Here is an 18,857-nt window from a genome sequence, read left to right on the forward strand (position 1 = left end):
GAGATACAGGGTTGAGAGAAAGCAAGAGGGATGAGAAAGGATATAGGAAGATGGATAGAGAGGCAGAGCGAGAGAGAGGGAGAGAGAACAAAACAAAATCTAATCTAGCTTCACCCACCATGTTGGGGAGTGTGGGGAGAGAAGGGGGAGGCGAGGAAGGGGGAGGGGTGTGACATGTTCTAAGCAAAATGTAAATCCATCTTGGACAGCATGATTAATGAGTTAATTTTTGGGGGAGAAATTGAAATGTGAGGAGGCGTCCTTGTCATGGTGGTGTCTTGTTGATAAGGGCTGTGAGAGAGAGAGGCAAGCGTGTGTGAGACGGGTGGTCTTCTCTCCTAGGGCTCTCACTTCGGTCTGGGGCGGGGGGTCAATAACAACAGCAGTGTTGCCATCCTGGCCTGCAGGTTGGCATTTATTGTAATGAATCTTGCCCTGGAGGCAGCTCTGCAGAGAGGTCACTAGCTGGCACAGCCACAAAGTAATACAATCTGATTTTAAACCTAACCCTAACCTTAACTCTAACTTTAACTACACTGCTAACCCTAATGCCTAACCCTAACCTTATGTTAAGACCAAAAAGCGAAATAATATATATATTTTACGATACAGCCAATTTTGACTTTGCAGTTGGCCCATCTAGTGGAAATCACTCAGTTCTGCTTCAGGGCAAGATTCATAATAATAAACGTCAACCTGCTCCTGACCTGGCCCAGTTACCCTCCCTATGTAACGGCCGTCGAAGGGAGTAGACCAAGGCGCAGTGGGTTGAGTGCTCATCTTAAACTTTTATTGAACACTTAACAAAAAACAAGAAAACTAATGACAGCTTGACTTTGCAGGCTCACAACTAGCAATGCAAAACCAACTTCCCACAAAAGACAGGTGAAAAAAGGGCTACCTAAGTATGACTCCTAATCAGCAACAACGATGTACAGCTGTTCCTGATTGAGAGCCATACCAGGCCAACACAAAGAAATACACAACATAGAAAAACATAGAAATACAAAAACATAGAACCATACCCAAAAACCCGATAACAGAAAACAAACACACACACCCCTGCCACGCCCTGACCAAACTACAATAACAAATAACCCCTTATACTAGTCAGGACATGACAGTACCCCCCCCCCCAAAAGGTGCAGACCCCGGATGCACCTGAAACAAAAAACTAGCAAAACAATAACCCACAACCAAAAAATCCCAAAACTACAGGGGAGGGAAGGGAGGGTGGCCACCGTCACCGACGGTTCTTCTGCAACACCCCCCCTTCCCAATACTCCCCCCTACAGAGGTGGCTCAGGAGCGGGACGCAGACCCCGCTCCACCACTGGCTCACCCCACTTCAGTGTCACCTCTAGAGCGGGGTCCCTCTCCGTCGACCCCGGACTGGGGACCCTCGCAACGGGCGACTCTGGCTGCGTCGGACTGGAGGGCGACTCTGGCTGCGCCGGTTCCGGACTGTAGGGCGACTCTGGCTGCGCCGATTCCGGGCTGTAGGGCGACTCTGGCTGCGCCGGTTCCGGACCGTAGGCCATCTCTCTCGGTTCCGGACTGTAGGCCGTCTCTCTCGGTTCCGGACTGTGGGCCGTCTCTCTCGGTTCCGGACTGTGGGCCGTCTCTCTTGGTTCCGGACTGTGGGCCGTCTCTCTCGGTTCCGGACTGTGGGCTGTCTCTCTCAGTTCCGAACTGTGGGCCGTCTCCGCTGGCTCTGGACTGTGGGCCGTCTCTGCTGGCTCCGGACTGTGGGTCGTCTCTCTACGGGGCACTGTTGCCGGACACTCTGGACGAGGCACTGTCGCCGGACACTCTGGACGAGGCACTGTTGCCGGACACTCTGGACGAGGCACTGTTGCCGGACACTCTGAACAGGGCACTGTTGCCTGAGGCTCTGGACGGGGACTGCGCACTGAAGGCCTGATGCGTGGGGCTGGCCTAGGAAGCGCCAGACTAGGGACACGCACCACAGAGCTAGTGCGAGGAGCAGGATGAGCTGGACTGGGCTGACGCATTGGAGGCCTGGTGCATGGGGCTGGTAGTGGAGGTACCAGACTGGAGACATGCACCCCAAGGCTAGTGCGAGGAGTGGGAACAGGATACACTGGGCCGTAGAGGCGCACTGGCGGTCTCGAGCGCCGGACTGGCACCACCCGTACTGGCTGGTTGCCCGCTTCCCCCCGGCAAATGCGGGACGCTGGCACCGAGCACACCGGCCTGTGGATGCTCGGCTCGACGCCGCGCGCATCACTCCATAGCACGGGGCCTGACCAGTACCACGCTGCCTCCGGTAAGCACGGGGAGTTGGCTTAGGGCTCAACCCTGGCCCAGCCAAACTACCCGTGTGCCCCCTCCCCCAAAAAATGTTGGGGGCTGCCTCTCAGGCTTCCATGCCAGCCGTGTTCCAGCAAAACACTCCCGGTCCTCTCCAGCCTTCCTCCATGGTCCCTCTCCGGCTAGGATCTCCTCCCAGGTCCACGACTCCCGATAGCTCCTCTCCAGCTCCTTACCCCGCTGCTTGGTTCGTTGGTGGTGGGAAGTTCTGTAACAGCCATCGAAGGGAGTAGACCAAGGCGCAGCGGGTTGAGTGCTCATCTTAAACTTTTATTGAACACTTAACAAGAAACAAGAAAACAAATGACAGCTTGACAGTTTGCAGGCTCACAACTAGCAATGCAAAACCAACTTCACACAAAAGACAGGTGAAAAAAGGGCCACCTGAGTATGACTCCCAATCAGCAACAATGATGGACAGCTGTTCCTGATTGAGAGCCATACCAGGCCAACATAAAGAAATACACAACATAGAAAAACATAGAAATACAAAAACATAGAACCATACCCAAAAACCCTGATAACACAAAACAAACACACACCCCTGCCACGCCCTGACCAAACTACAATAACAAATAACCCCTTATACTGGTCAGGATGTGACACCCTACCTTATCTCTCCTCACCCACCTCCACTTCTTTATAAACCCACAATCTGATTTGTTTTCTTTACAGTTTGTTTCTTATTGAATTTAGCTTCCCCTGTTCTTTAATCTGTCTGTTGGTTTTAGTTAAAACATAATTCATTATGATTTCCATCGCTGGATGTTATAGCACCAGACTAAACCATTTTTGAAATAATGTCAACTATTTTGACCTGGGCTTGATTGAGCTTGTCTTGCTTAAAACTTCTTAAGGATAGGAGGGACACCAGCCGACAACATCCGGTGAAATTGGAGGGCGCGCAATTCAAGTAAATAATCGGAATATTAAACATTCATGAACATACAAGTATCGTATATCATTTTAAACCTTAAATTCTTGTTAATCTAATGCGTTGCCCGATTTAAAATAGGCTTTAAGGCGAAGCATACCATGCGATTGTCTGAGGACGGCGCCCCACATTAACATATTTTCAACCAGCACAGGCTTCATAAAATCACAAATAGCGATTAAATAAATCACTTACTTTTGAAGATCTTCCTCTGTTTGCAATCCCAAGGTTCCCAGCTACAACATGAATGGTCGTTTTGTTAGATAAAATCCTTCTTTATATCCCAAAAAGTCTGTTTAGTTGGCGCCATCGATTTCAGTAAATCACTCGTTCAACATGCAGACGAAGGAGTCCAAAAAGCTACCGCTAAACTACATCCAAACAAGTCAAACATTTCTATTTAATCCTCAGGTACTCTAAAATGTAAATAAACTATAATATTTGATACGGAAAGTAGTATGTTCAATAGGAAAGGAAAAATAGTAAGCGCACACCCTCTCCCTCGCCCGCCGAAAGACTGATATTAATCCGGTGCTCTACTCACCAAAACTCCAAATTCTTGCTTGTTTTTCAAAAAACAAGCCTGAAACCTTGAATAAAGACTGTTGACATCTAGTGGAAGCCATAGGAATTGCAATCTGGGAGACAAATTTACATAGAAACAATAGGTTTCCATTATAAGAACCTGGGATTTGTGCCTGCCATGTCAATTCGGTTATAGTCTCAGACATTATTTTAAACAGGTTTAGAAACTTCAAAGTGTTTTTTATCCAATGCTACCAATTATATGTATTTCCTGGCTTCTGGGCCTGAGTAACAGGCAGTTAACTTTGGGCACGTCAGTCCGGCGGAAATTCAGGAAACTAGACCCTATCCCTTAACCTCCCTGGGCAAGGTGGGACGCTTTACACCATTTTAAAGACAAGACTCTCGTTAATCTAACCACATTGTCCGATTTCAAAAAGACTTTACAACGAAAGCAAAACATTAGATTATGTCAGGAGAGTACCCAGCCAGAAATAATCAGACACCCATTTTTCAAGCTAGCATATAATGTCACCAAAACCACAGCTAAATGCAGCACTAACCTTTGATGATCTTCACTCCTAGGACATTATGTTATACAATACATGCATGTTTTGTTCAATCAAGTTCATATTTATATAAAAAAACAGCTTTTTACATTAGCATATGATGTTCAGAACTAGCATACCCACCGCAAACTTCTGGTGAATTTACTTAATTACTCACGATTAACGTTCACAAAATACATAACAATTATTTTAAGAATTATAGATACAGAACTCCTTTATGCAATCGCGGTGTCAGATTTTAAAATAGCTTTTCGGTGAAAGCACATTTTGCAATATTCTGAGTAGATAGCCCGGCCATCACGGCTAGCTAATTTGACACCCACCAAAACTCAGATTTACTATATGAAAAATTGGATTACCTTTGCTGTTCTTCGTCAGAATGTACTCCCAGGACTGCTACTTCAACAACAAATGTTGTTTTGGTTCGAAATAATCCATAGTTATATCCAAATACCTCCGTTTTGTTCGTGAATTTAGGTCAGTATCCGAAGGGTGACGCGCGAGCGCATTTCGTGACAAAAAAAATCAAAATATTCCATTACCGTACTTCGAAGCATGTCAAACGCTGTTTAAAATCAATTTTTATGCGATTTTTCTTGTTAAATAGCGATAATATTCCAACCGGGCGACGTTGTATTCATTCAAAGAGAGAAAGAAAAACATGGAGAATTCACATGAACGCGCATCTCTAGTGTCACTGTTCTCAGCCTGACCACTCACAAAATCTCCTGCTGTTTTTCGCCCAGAGACTGGAGAGACGTCATTCCACTTTCTGGCGCCTTCTGAGAGCCAAAGGAAGCCTTAGAAAATGTCACGTTACAGCAGAGATGCTGTATTTTCGATAGTGATGAACAAAATGTGAGACAGGGCACTTCCTGCATGGAATCTTCTCAGGTTTTGGCCTGCCATATGAGTTCTGTTATACTCACAGACAACATTCAAACAGTTGTAGAAACTTTAGAGTGTTTTCTTTCCAAATCGATATATGCATATATGCATATTCTCCTTTCTGGGCAAGAGTAGTAACCAGTTTAACCTCTCTGGGGTATGTGGGACGATTTCGTCCCACCTACGTAACAGCTACTGAAATTCCAGTGGCGCGATTTTTGAATCGTTAGAAATACTATTACTTCAATTTCTCAAACATATGACTATTTTACAGCTATTTAAAGACAAGAATCTCGTTAATCTAACCCCACTGTCCGATTTCAAAAAGGCTTTACAACGAAAGCAAAACATTAGATTATGTCAGCAGAGTGCCCAGCCAGAAAAAATCAGACAGCCATTTTTCAAGCTAGCATATAATGTCACACAAACCCAAACCACAGCTAAATGCAGCACTAACCTTTGATGATCTTCATCAGATGACACACCTAGGACATTGTGTTATACAATACATGCATGTCTGTTCAATCAAGTTCATATTTATATCAAAAAACAGCTTTTTGCATTAGCATGTGACGTTCAGAAAACGCATAACCCCCGGCAAACTTCCGTTGAATTTACTAACAGTTTGCTAAATTACTCACGATAAACGTTCACAAAAAGCATAACAATTATTTTAAGAATTATAGATACATTACTCCTCTATGCACTCGATATGTCCGATTTTAAAATAGCTTTTCGGATGAAGCACATTTTGCAATAATCTAAGTACATAGCCCGGCATTACAGGGCTAGCTATTTAGATACCCACCCAGGTCAGCCTCCACCAAAATCACATTTCCTATAAGAAAAATGTTCTTACCTTGCTTGTTCTTCATCAGAATACACTGCCAGGACTTCTACTTCAATAACAAATGTTGGTTTGGTCCCAAATAATCCATCGTTATATCCAAACAGCGACGTTTTGTTCGTGAGTTCTAGAATGCTTCTTCACGGTCCCGCGCATGGCGCATTGGCGTGTCAAAAATGTCTAAATATTCCATTACCGTACTTCGAAGCATGTCAACCGCTGTTTAAAACCAATTTTTATGCCATTTATGTCGTAGAGAAGTGATAATATTCCGACCGGGAGTATGCATTGAGCCTAAACAGCCGAATAAAATTTCTCCTCGGGAGCGACTCGTGCACGTGCCTCATTCAAAGGTCCTCTGAGCATCCACTTACAAAAGGCGATAATCTGTTTCAACCTGAGGCTCCCTCGTAAACCTTCAGGTTTTTCGCGGGCTCTGAGAGCCTATTGGAGCCCTGGGAATTGTCACGTTACAGCTAAGATCCTTACTTTTCAATAAAAAGATGCAAGACGCACGACTCCTTGTCAGACAGGGTACTTCCTGCTTGAAACCTTGTCAGGTTTTTGCCTGCCATAGGAGTTCTGTTATACTCACAGACACCATTCAAACAGTTTTAGAAAATTCAGAGTGTTTTCTATCCAAACCTGAACAATAATATGCATATTCTAGCTTCTGAGTTGGTGTAGGAGGCAGTTAAAAATGGGAACATATTTTTTCCAAAATTCTCAATACTGCCCCCTAGCCCAGACAGGTTAAATCGGGTATGTTTTTTATCCGGCCGTGCAAATACCGCCCCCTAGCCCCAACAGGTTAATGGAACCAATAGACATGCCGGAAAAGTTGCCAACCCTGCACATTTGGCTCTGTAGGCAGACTAGAGCAAACTCTAAGCTTATTTAAAAGATTTCAAATAGTATTTTAACCCAGGGATGTCTGGGATGTTGTAGCGGTCAGGCAGGCCCTGCTGTCCCATTCCTTCATGTTATCCTGGCCTGTTGTTGGCAGGGGCGTTCACACATTCAGTGCTGCTGGACCGCAACCCAAATTATCCCATTAGACCACGATGAGGTGTGTGTGTGTGTGTGTGTGTGTGTGTGTGTGTGTGTGTGTGTGTGTGTGTGTGTGTGTGTGTGTGTGTGTACTGTGTGTGTGTACAGTATGTGTGTACAGTGTGTGTGTTGCTGTGGCTTGCTGTGTGGTTGGGAGAGCGGCCTAATCGTGTCATCCACAGAGGCTCTGCGCTGAGTTATAATATTGGATTTATGTTAGGGTGATGTGCTAATGTTAGCACTGAGCCTACTCCTGGGGCTACAAGACTGTACTACTCTCTCTCTCTGTCTCTCTCTTTGTCTCTCTCTCTCTCCCTCTCTCTCTCTCTCTCTGCCTCTCTCTCTCTCTCTCTGCTTGTCATGGTTTTCACCCCTTAGCACTCTCCATCCATATGCACCATGGGTAACCCTATCAGGGACTGCTGTGAGGTGGCCCTGGTGCACTGTGGGTAACCCTGTTGGAGGCCGTGATGTGTTGTGATGAGATGTCTTTGGCCCTGAGGTACAGACCTGGGTTCAAATATTATTGGGTTTCTTTCAAATACTTCCTCTGCTCTTGACTGAGTCTTCCTAGCGCAATGGAACCACTGGAATAATCAACACAGTGCAAACCCTGCCCAACGGGCTCTCCAGACTGAAGCAATTAAATGCTTCAAAGTATTGGAAAGAACACAACTACAATTTGAACCCAGGTCTGCTGAGGCACAGTCCCAGGCTGTCACTGGTTTGTTGATTTGTTGGTTGGTTAAAACCCTGGGGGCTGCTGTGTGTTCCTGGTGCCACTAGCCCCAGAGACCTGCAGGAGATCATGTTCCCCCCATCTTGATGAGTCCCTTTGGGGACCACTCTGTTTGGGAAGAGGATGTAAGGGCTCACTTGAGATGGATGGAGTGTGATATCACCAATGTACCGTCCAGCATCACTGTGCGATGGGAGAGAGAAACACACAACTCCCATGAAGACATGAGGAATCAACAACAATTGGGCCATTCTCTGTGCACCTGCAGTCAGACCGATATGAAGAGAAGAGTAAAACTGAGCCTTTGTCAGAGTTTTAGAACAGCTGTGTGGTAACTTAGGCAATTGTGGAAGGTATGATGTTGTAAACAACAATGAAATAGCTGCGGTCTGACATTTCAGCACCATGCATAGTGGGAAAATATGGTTTCTGATATTTGGAGTTTAGCACCACATTGTAGTGGACAGCGTATTGGCAATGCAACGTCACTGGCCACTGAGAATACCCCATTAACCTCTCTGGGATATGTGGACGCTAGCGTCCCACCTCGACAACAGCCAGTGAAATTGCAGTGCGCCAAATTCAAAACAACAGAAATCTCATAATTAAAATTCCTCAAACATACAAGTATTAAACACCATTTTAAAGCTTAACATCTTGTTAATCCAGCCACAGTGTCTGATTTTAAAAAGGCTTTATGGTGAAAGCAAACCATATGATTATGTTAGGTCAGTGCCTAGTCACAAAAAAACATACAGCCATTTTCCAGCCAAAGAGAGGAGTCACAAAAAGCAGAAATAGAGATAAAATGAATCACTAACCTTTGATGATCTTCATCAGATGGCACTCATAGGACTTCATGTTACACAATACATGTATGTTTTGTTCGATAAAGTTCATATTTATACCCAGAAATCTCAGTTTACATTGGCGCGTTATGTTCAGTAATGTTTTGCCTCTAAAACATCTAGTGATTTTGCAGGGAGCCACATCAATTTACAGAAATACTCATCATAAACGTTGATATAAGATACAAGTGTTTTACATAGAATTAAAGATACACTTCTCCTTAATGCAACCGCTGTGTCAGATTTAAAAAAAGCTTTACAGCAAAAGCACACCATGCGATAATCTGAGTACAGCGCTCAGGCACCAAAACAAGCCATACTGCCATGTTGTGGAGTCAACAAAAGTCAGAAATTGCATTATAAATATTCACTTACCTTTGATGACCTTCATCGGAATGCACTCCCAGAAATCCCAGTTCCACAATAAATGTTTGTTTTGTTTCGATAAAGTCCATATTTATGTCCAAATACCTCCTTTTTGTTCGAGCGTTCAGTTCACTATTCCAAATGCAGAAGGCGTACGCACTAAGTCCAGACGAAAAGTCAAAAAATTGCATTACAGTTTGTAGAAACATGTCAAACGATGTATAGAATCAATCTTTAGGATATTTTTATCATAAATCTTCAATAATATTCCAATCGGACAATTCCTTTGTCTTTAGAAATGAAAAGGAACACAGCTTGCTCTCACGGCCATGCGCGTGACTGAGCTCATGGCCTTTTTCCAGACACCTGGTTGAAACAGCTCTTATTCTCTTCCCATTCACAGTAGAAGCATGAAACAATGTTCTAAATACTGTTGACATCTAGTGGAAGCCTTAGGAAGTGCAATATGACCCCACAGACACTGTATATTGGATAGACAATCACTTGAAAAACTACAAACCTCAGATTTCCCAATTCCTGGTCGGATTCTTCTCAGGTTTTTGCCTGCCATATGAGTTCTTTTATACTCACAGACATCATTCAATCAGTTTTAGAAACTTCTGAGTGTTTTCTATCCACATCTACTAATAATATGCATATCCTAGCTTCTGGGCCTGAGTAGCAGGCAGTTTACTCTGGGCACCTTATTCATCGAAGCTACTCAATACTGCCCCCAGATCCCAAAGAAGTTAAATGAGGGAAGAGGCCAACAAGCAAGACATCTAGAGGGGAAGGCTCCCCATGAACTCCACGCTAAGCTGTTCAGCAATATTGTTTTTGAATGTTAAAACCTTAGAATTGTTAGTAATGCTTTATGGTAAAAGTGGGTAAAAGTTTAGTCAATCCCATAAACAGTGAGTGACAAAGTGGTGTGGATTTAGCCTGGTCCATTTAGGGTAATTAAGACTTAGAAAAACATGGTATCTGTCAATGTTCAGTCAACACTCAGAATTCACTTTTTGATTAATACGCTCAACTAAAGAATGGTTAACAATATAACAGAAAAATAAACTACATATGTATTTAAAGTGCTTTCTTATTGGGTTGGAATTGCAGTTATTGTTGATGTATGGTCCAGTACGCTACAACAAAGGCCTAGACCAGGCCATCAAAAACCTACTTACCTGTAAATGGAAGTTAGGATGGCATTACAGCCACATGAAGTACTGTAAAATGGGTTCACACAATAAAAAATGTTTTCCAGCTGATTAATTGTATATTAGGTTCACAAATATGATCTCTTTAGCTTTTAAATTGTTCCACCAATAACGCAATCTAAATCTAGGGATAAATAAGGAGATTCAATAATAACTTAAATTTGCATTATTATTATTATTATTATTGTTGTTATTACCCCCATTGCTATTGTTTGTTTTTGGGTCATTTGTGAATTCCAACTCTATATTGCAATAACCTGGCCAAGCAGAAACCTGAGCAGCACGGCATCTGGCTCACAGATAACCTTTCATCACCATTTTCACTGCGTTTTCTGCGCTCTTGCTCGCTAACCGCGGAGATGTAAAGGGGATTTGGAATTAAATAGCTGGTGTCTGTAACGTGGTGGGGGATTTGACTAGCTTTCACCCGTTTTTATTCACCGCAGCGCTCTCTCTCTTTTCCCGCAGCTCCTCGCTGCTCGGATCGTGGTCTGCCAGGGGCTGCAGAGCCGTGCCTGTCGACTCATTCAGCACCAAATGCGTGTGTGACAGACTCTCTACCTTCGCCATTTTAGCACGGCTAAATCCTGACATGGTAAGTCCGACAACTTCCTTCATTCTTTTATGTTAGGGTATCCGAATCGAGGTGCTTGTGTATGTATCTCACGGGTTTAGTGAAAAAGGGCGTCATTGCCATTCGGTATCAACAGAGCCCTCGCGCGCGCCCGCCCTCTCTCTCTCTCCTCTCTCTTGCTTGCGACATGCAGATGCCATTCAGCAAGTGCTCTGTGTGTTCTCAAATAAAGAATTTGGGCATCTTTCAAGTCGTCCCACCGAGCAGAAAAGGGAGATTTGTGTCGACATGACACATTTTAGTCAAGGTACATTCAGTTTATATATTCCAACTGCAAAATGACCGTGTTGACTATTGATTTGCACACATTACATGCTGAATAAGAAATTGTTAGGCTATGTGAAAAATTATTTTAGGGTTTTAGATTAGCTATTATTATAATCATGTTCAGAATCCTTGCATATTTCATGTGAACATTGTCCAATGTAACATAATAACATATTATTCCAGCATTTTGACAAATTAAATAATATTTTCCAGCTGCCTAAATATTCTCCAATGATGCAATAACATAAAATGGGGCTAAAATAACAGAACAATCATAGATAATCAGTATTTGATTTCAGCGGGAGATAAATAGGTGTGTTAATATGACAATATCTTTACCAAACCATGCAGAATTCCAGTGATGGCTCAAACCGCTCAAATGTGGCCCAGTTTCTGAGGGGAGATGAAAAGGCCAGTACTGTCATTGTGAGGAAGTGTTCATTCAGAGCGATTAGTTATTATTAGACTGGAAACTGCTTCTGAAGCAGTTGTTCACTAGTTGCCCTGGTAACAGCATGGGCGGCACCAATGACTCTTAAAGCTGTAGAAGACCCTATACTAATTCACCACCACAGCCTTTGTGCTGTGTGGCCTAGATAGAGGGAAGGGAAGAACGCCTAGATAGAGGGAAGGGAAGAACGGATGGATGGATGAAGGGAGGGATGGAATACCATTAATTTACCCCTCCTGGGCCAAAATATTCAGACAGATGCGACATTTACTCATTTTAGATATGCATGTGGTTTTTATATGGCGGTTCCAAAATGCTACATCAAAAGGAGGGGATGGGAATGAGAAAATGTGCACCTGCAAGCAATGGACAAGCTTGATTTGATGGGTCTTAGGAAAGCAAATAAACACGGCAGTCTTTCGCCCTGAGAATCTGCAGCTGTGCGTTTGATGTTCTGTATCTCTCTTCTCCATCTCTGTCTCTCTCACTCTTCTCCCTCTCTCACACTCCCTCTGTCTTCCCCTCGTCCATCCTAGAGCTATGATTATTCAGCCAGGGGGTGATGATCTTGGAAGTGTGTGTTTGTGTGTGTGTGTGTGTTTGTGCACCTCTGCAAGATGTTTACAGATCATCACTTGCTATACACACACAGAAGCAGTTGCTATCCGTATTACACACCGCTGCACACATGCATACAGTTATACATACGGCACACACACACACACACACACACACACACACACACACACACACACACAGTTTATTTGGCGTGTGCCTGTGCGGTGGGCAGCAGTCGTAGTAGCATCATGTGTTAATAGCACTCCGCAAGTGATTGCTGCTTCTCCCTGGCCGGACACAGTGTTATCCTCCCCCTCATTCCTCCTTCCATCTCTCTACCTCTATTCATCCCCCTCTCTACCTGGCCACTCAACAGGCCTTTTCACAGCAGTGTCGCAGTCTGGGGGCTTTTAGACGCCCTAAGGGAAGCATATTGTGGCAAGTATATTCACCTGGTACTGTGCCAGGAGAGAAGGGCACTCCTTTTCCTCCCCCTCTCGCTCTTCCTCCCATTCCTCCCCCCTCCCTCTCTTTCCTCGTCTCTCTCCCTTCTTCCCTCCTGCCATGCTAGTGGGGTTGTGAGACAGCCATGGATATTGAACTAGCTAATTATTCCTGCAGCAACACTTGCCACATTCTGAATGGCACAGCCCCTCTCCTCTCCTCTGTCTGCAGCTAGCCTCATACAGACCCAGAATGACAAACACCCAGTCTCTCACTGTCTCTCTTCTACCCCTTTATCCCCTCTCCCTCTCACTCCTGCTTAGTCATTTTCCCACATCCTTTTCCTCTGTTGCTTTCTCTGCCTCTCTCTCTCTCTCTCTCTCTCTCTCTCTCTCTCTCTTTCTCTCCACATAGTAGGTCTCTGTCCCGTCCCTTTATCACTCACTCTCTTCATCTCTCCTCTCCTGTCTTCTGTAATGTTACCACGTTCAGTCAGTCCTACTCAGCTGCAGGCTGTAGAAGGAAAGAGAGAGAGAGAAATTCACTGCAGTCTTATCAAAAGGCTCAAACCTGAACCCAGCAGGCTTGTGTTTTTGGGAATAGGATGAGTGAGTGTGTGTGTGTGTGTGTGTGTGTGTGTGTGTGTGTGTGTGTGTGTGTGTGTGTGTGTGTGTGTGTGTGTGTGTGTGTGGGTGTGTGTGTGTGTGTGTGTGTATGAGAGACAGACAACTCTTTGTTAGAATGTCTCATGGGTCTGTGAGTACACAGTTCACACACCTACAAACCTGCCTTTGAAAATGTAATCCATAGTAGACCTCTAGATAGTAAGACATAGATCAACTAACTCAACAGAACCACAGAACAGCTTTGTGTTTCCCATGATATCAGAGAGACTGTTTCTCACGCTGTAGCTACACCACGACTCATTCATGGATTCATGTTCATTTAGAAGCTATCCTACTTGGGTTTGAGTCACATACAGTCAGATACAGAGTTCAGTGAAAGGTCATAATCAAAGCCTGTTAGTCTGACTCTACAAACTAGACACACCCAGGCTAGGTATCATTGAACTACTGTTTCCATGGTGATTCCCAGAAAGTCTTGATGGTGTTGGATAGCTGTTAACACGATGATACTGTATGTATATCTGCATTGATACAGGACAGCAACCAACAAATCAAGAACACCATTTAGCCATTGAGAGACGTACAGTTGAAGTCGGAAGTTTACATACACCTCAGCCAAATACATTTAAACTCAGCCTTTCACAATTCCTGACATTTAATCCTAGTGAAAATTCCCTGTCTTAGGTCAGGATCACCATTTTATTTTAAGAATGTGAAATGTCAGAATAGTAGTAGAGATAATTATTTATTTCAGCTTTCCCAGTGGGTCAGAAGCTTACATACACTCAATAAGTATTTGGTAGCATTGCCTTTAAATTGTTTAACTTGGGTCAAACATTTCGGGTAGCCTTCCACAAGCTTCCCACAATAAGTTGGGTGAATTTTGGCCCGTTCCTCCTGACAGAGCTGGTGTAACTGAGTCTGGTGTGTAGGCCTCCTTGCTCGCACACGCTTTTTCAGTTCTGCCCACACATTTTCTATAGGATTGAGGTAAAGGCTTTGTGATGGCCACTCCAATACCTTGACTTTGTTGTCCTTAAGCCATTTTCCCACAACTTTGGAAGTATGCTTGGGGTCATTGTCTATTTGGAAGATCTATTTGCGACCAAGCTTTAACTTCCTGACTGATGTCTTGAGATGTTGCTTCAATATATCCACATTTTCCTGCCTCATGAAGCCATCTATTTTGTGAAGTGCACCAGTCCCTCCTGCAGCAAAGCACCTCCACAATATGATGCTGCCACCCCCATGCTTCACGGTTGGGACGTTGTTCTTCGACTTGCAAGCCTCCCCCTTTTTCCTCCAAACATAACGATGGTCATTATGGCCAAACAGTTCTATTTTTGTTTCATCAGACCAGAGGACATTTCTCCAAAAAGTATGATATTTGTCCACAAGTGCAGTTGCAAACCGTAGTCTGGCTTTTTTATGGTGGTTTTGGAGCAGTGGCTTCTTCCTTGCTGAGCAGCCTTTCAGGTTATGTCGATATAGGACTCATTTCACTGTGGATATAGATACTTTTTTACCTGTTTCCTCCAGCAACTTCACAAGGTCCTTTGCTGTTGTTCTGGGATTGATTTGCACTTTTCGCACCAAAGTACATTCATCTCTAGGAGACAGAACGCGTCTCCTTCCTGAGCGGTATGACGGCTGCATGATCCCATGGTGTTTATACTAGTGTACTAATGTTTGTACAGATGAACGTGGTACCGTCAAGCATTTGGAAATTGCTCCCAAGGATGAACCAGACTTGTGGAGGTCAAAAAAATTAATCTGAGGTCTTGGCTGATTTCTTTTGATTTTCCCATGATGTCACTGATTATGAAGGTAGGCCTTGAAATACATCCACAGGTACGCCTCCAATTGACTCAAACTATTTCAATTAGCCTATCAGAAGCTTCTAAAGCCATGACATCATTTTCTGGAATTTTCCAAGCTGTTTAAAGGCACAGTCAACTTAGTGTATGTAAACGTCTGACCCACTAGAATTGTGATACAATGAATTATAAGTGAAATTATCTGTCTGTAAACAATTGTTGGAAAAATTACTTGCGTCATGCACAAAGTAGATGTCCTAACCGATTTGCCAAAACTATAGTTTGTAAACAAGAAATTTGTGGAGTGGTTGAAAAACAAGTTTTAATGACTCCAACCTAAGTGTATGTAAACTTCCGACTTCAACTGTATATGCTCCCTATCTGCAGTTTTAGGTCAACTCTGGGATAGTGTAGCCTCTTCCGGATGGGAAGTCTCTGTCTCTCTCACTAGGCGATTGCACTGTACGGAGTTCACATCCCACATCCCTGCTCTGCCATTAGTGGAGACAGAGAGGGCTGTAAGAGTTACTCGGTCTCAGCGGACATTGTTCCATTCGGCTGCACTCGTAATCTTTTTCCTTCAGACAGAGAGAGAGGGGAACTCACCGCAGTGCAGATTAATCAAAGGATTTAATTCATTTGGCCCTCTAGCACACATCAAACCTGGAAACAAGACAGACTATAAACTCCAATTATCTTCTGCTTGAGGGTGGAATGCACAACCATAGACGCCCCCCCTCATCTCCCCCCCATATCCCTGTTATAAGACTGGCTCTCTCCCTTCCACCTGCATCTCACCTCTAGCTACCCCAACACCACCTCAACCCCCCCTGCACCCCGACCCTCCATCCCTATCCCTTCCCATCAGACCCATTCACCTACATTCACCCCCCAACACCACCTCTAACAAACCTTAGCAAAGACAGCTGCCCTTAGAACATGTTTCCTTTTGGAACACATGACACGTTAAATCAAGCTAGTTTTCTAGAGTAAGCAGACTTCATTAAGCAACACTCCTGAACATGAGCCTCTTGAACATCCTCTAGTCTACAGGTCACACCCACATGTTGGATATGGCTCGCTGTTGGTACTGCTGTGTAGAGCACATAATGGTATATTGAGGAACGCAGTCAACACACACGCCTGGCCTGCATTGGGAGAGTGGCATGCCAGTGCCCAGGATGACATGCATGGGAGCCTGCAGGCTGCACTACTCCCTCAGATAGATACACTGTCTGCCAGCTAGATGCTCTCACTCTGTTCAGGCCACAGCAGGGAACACTCGTCAGTCAGTGCTGCTAAGCATGTATGAGTCAAGTCTGGGAATTGTGTCAGAAATACACACACACATGCACGCACGCTCTTAAACACACAGACACACACACACCAGTGAGATGCATAAAGCAGCCACAGGGTCAGTGGGTTGCTGCAGCCTTCCTCCCCTCACTGCTTCTGCTGCCACGCTACCGTACCGACATCCTGCATCACCATGGCAACTAAGATAATGGCTGCTGCGGGAACATGGAGACGGCGACCTGTTGTTGTCGATGCTTTTACAGGAGGTTTTGATTATCTTGCTGTGTGTCATAGTATAATGTTTGAATCTGGCTGAATCAGACTTCACGTCTGACAATATAATCTGTCAAAATGTGCTTCATGGCCTTCAGCTAAGAATCTGTGTGGTGATTAACCTTGGAGTCACCTTGCTCTCCATATCCAGCCAAGGCCCAAACAGCAGCCTGTCTGCCAGCCTCTCTCCAGCTCCCTGCTCTCTTTATCAGATACCAGATATACCTACCTCTGTACACGGCACTGCGCATGTCTGTGTGTGTGTGTGTGTGTGTGTGTGGTGGTCCTGTGTGTGTGGCTGTGTGGCTGTTTTAGCTTTGCAGTCCTGAATCAGGAGAGTGGAAGAAAGAATCTGTTCCAAAATAAGGAGAAGAAGACAGCTTCTTTACATTTCTTTACAGTCCTTAACGGTCTGTGTGTTGACTGTATGTGCGTCTCCTGCAGAACATGGATAAAATGCAGCTTCCCTCTGTGACGCTGATGGTGGGCTGTGGAGTCTCCTCTCTCACCTTGCTGCTCCTCATCATCATCTATGTGTCGGTCTGGAGGTGAGAACACATTGACTCTGGTCTTTTGTTTCTAGTGATATCTGAGTAGTTACTATGCCCAGCTGACCTGTGCTAGGCTGGTTTGGTTACACATCCACCATAGTTGCTTGAACCGTGCTGGAAAGGACAAAGTGGACTAAATCTGAACCAGCATAGTGCTGTTCAGGTTGGCTTGATAGTGTAAAAAGGCTAGAGCTTTTGAACTGTTTAAGTGAAGGAAGTATGGGGGTGGTTGTTGATGGTTGACGGTCAATTGGGAAAGGTGTGGACCCCTCAACATGTTGTCTCTCCTCAGGTACATTCGCTCCGAGCGCTCCGTCATCCTCATCAACTTCTGCCTCTCCATCATCTCCTCCAACGCCCTCATCCTCATTGGTCAGACGCAGACACGGAACAAGGTAAGAGCCAGTGAACAACCTGTATCTCACCACGTACTCTCTCAAGGTCTTGTAAAGATCCTTTACTCACATCTCTCCATCTCTTCCCTGTTCCCTCTTTCAACCCCCCTCACACTCTCCTTCTTTCTCCGCCTCTTCTTCTCTTTCTCCCTCACTCTCTGTCCCTCTCTGTCCCTCTCTTCCTATCTTGTGTTCTCTCCCTCTCTCAGGTGATCTGCACGCTGGTCGCTGCTTTCCTACATTTCTTCTTCCTGTCGTCGTTCTGTTGGGTTCTGACAGAGGCATGGCAGTCATACATGGCCGTCACTGGCCGGCTTAGGAACCGCATCATCCGCAAGCGATTCCTGTGTCTGGGCTGGGGTGAGGATGCTGGGGGGGCGATCAGTTTTATCTGTTTCTCTGTCTGTCCATCTGTGTGTCCATCCCATCCCTACCCAGTACTGACCTTTCTCCCTCCTCCTCCTCCTCAGGTCTACCGGCTCTGGTTGTGGCAGTCTCTGTGGGTTTCACCAAAGCTAAGGGATATGGCACCGTCAACTAGTGAGTCTGCTATCCCTGATATTGTTGCTTTGTGTCTCCCTTTGTCTAGATAAGTGTATTTCTGTCTCTCTCTCTCTCTGTATCTTTCTTTCTGTTTACCTCTATATCTCTTTCTTCTTCTAAACCTTTCCATATTGGATTAGCTAACTGTTTAAAGAGCATTTAAGACATGTGATACAGAATCCTTATACTTGGGGGTTGTATTTGTGTGACCTGACTGCTGGTAGCTGACTGGACCTCTTCCTCTCCTCGCTCTACCCCTTTTCTCATCCCATCTTTCTTTCTTTTCATTGGTCTTTCTCCTTCCTTCTCACCTGCTCTTGGTGTCACTCTCTCTTCCTGCCTTTTTCCTTTCCTCCTCCTCCCTCTCTTCCTCTTTCTCTCTCAGCTGCTGGCTGTCTCTGGAAGGTGGTCTGCTTTATGCGTTTGTGGGACCGGCTGCCGCTGTAGTCTTGGTACTTCCTATCTCTCTGTCTCAGCCTCTATTTGTCTGAGAAACCTTTGTTGCTTTACTGATCTGAGATGAACATTTAGCCACAGAAATATGTAAGATACTGTAACGCTTATCTTGCCCTAACCATAAACTTACCATTTTGGCTTAATGCAGTCAAAATACAACTATTGGTTTTAGCCAGTCAATAGATTGTACATTATCCTAACTAACGTCTTCATCAACCATGTATAGTCA

The 18,857-nt window shown here is 44.7% G+C and overlaps 1 protein-coding gene across 8 annotated transcripts in view; it reads left to right on the forward strand.

The window, feature by feature from the left end:
• The window catches only part of adgrb1a (adhesion G protein-coupled receptor B1a), a 68,277-nt gene that overhangs the window by 34,319 nt on the left and 15,101 nt on the right, over window positions 1-18,857 (forward strand). For all 8 annotated transcript variants that reach the window (XM_029743659.1, XM_029743641.1, XM_029743654.1 and 5 more), the window contains 6 exons: window positions 10,786-10,912; window positions 17,128-17,231; window positions 17,527-17,629; window positions 17,839-17,989; window positions 18,100-18,169; window positions 18,558-18,624. In XM_029743659.1, coding sequence (XP_029599519.1) covers window positions 10,786-10,912; window positions 17,128-17,231; window positions 17,527-17,629; window positions 17,839-17,989; window positions 18,100-18,169; window positions 18,558-18,624 — 622 coding nt within the window. The remainder of the gene's footprint in view (window positions 1-10,785; window positions 10,913-17,127; window positions 17,232-17,526; window positions 17,630-17,838; window positions 17,990-18,099; window positions 18,170-18,557; window positions 18,625-18,857) is intronic.

This window comes from Salmo trutta, chromosome 3 (genome assembly GCF_901001165.1).
Source record: "Salmo trutta chromosome 3, fSalTru1.1, whole genome shotgun sequence".
Classification (NCBI taxonomy): Eukaryota; Metazoa; Chordata; class Actinopteri; order Salmoniformes; family Salmonidae; genus Salmo; species Salmo trutta.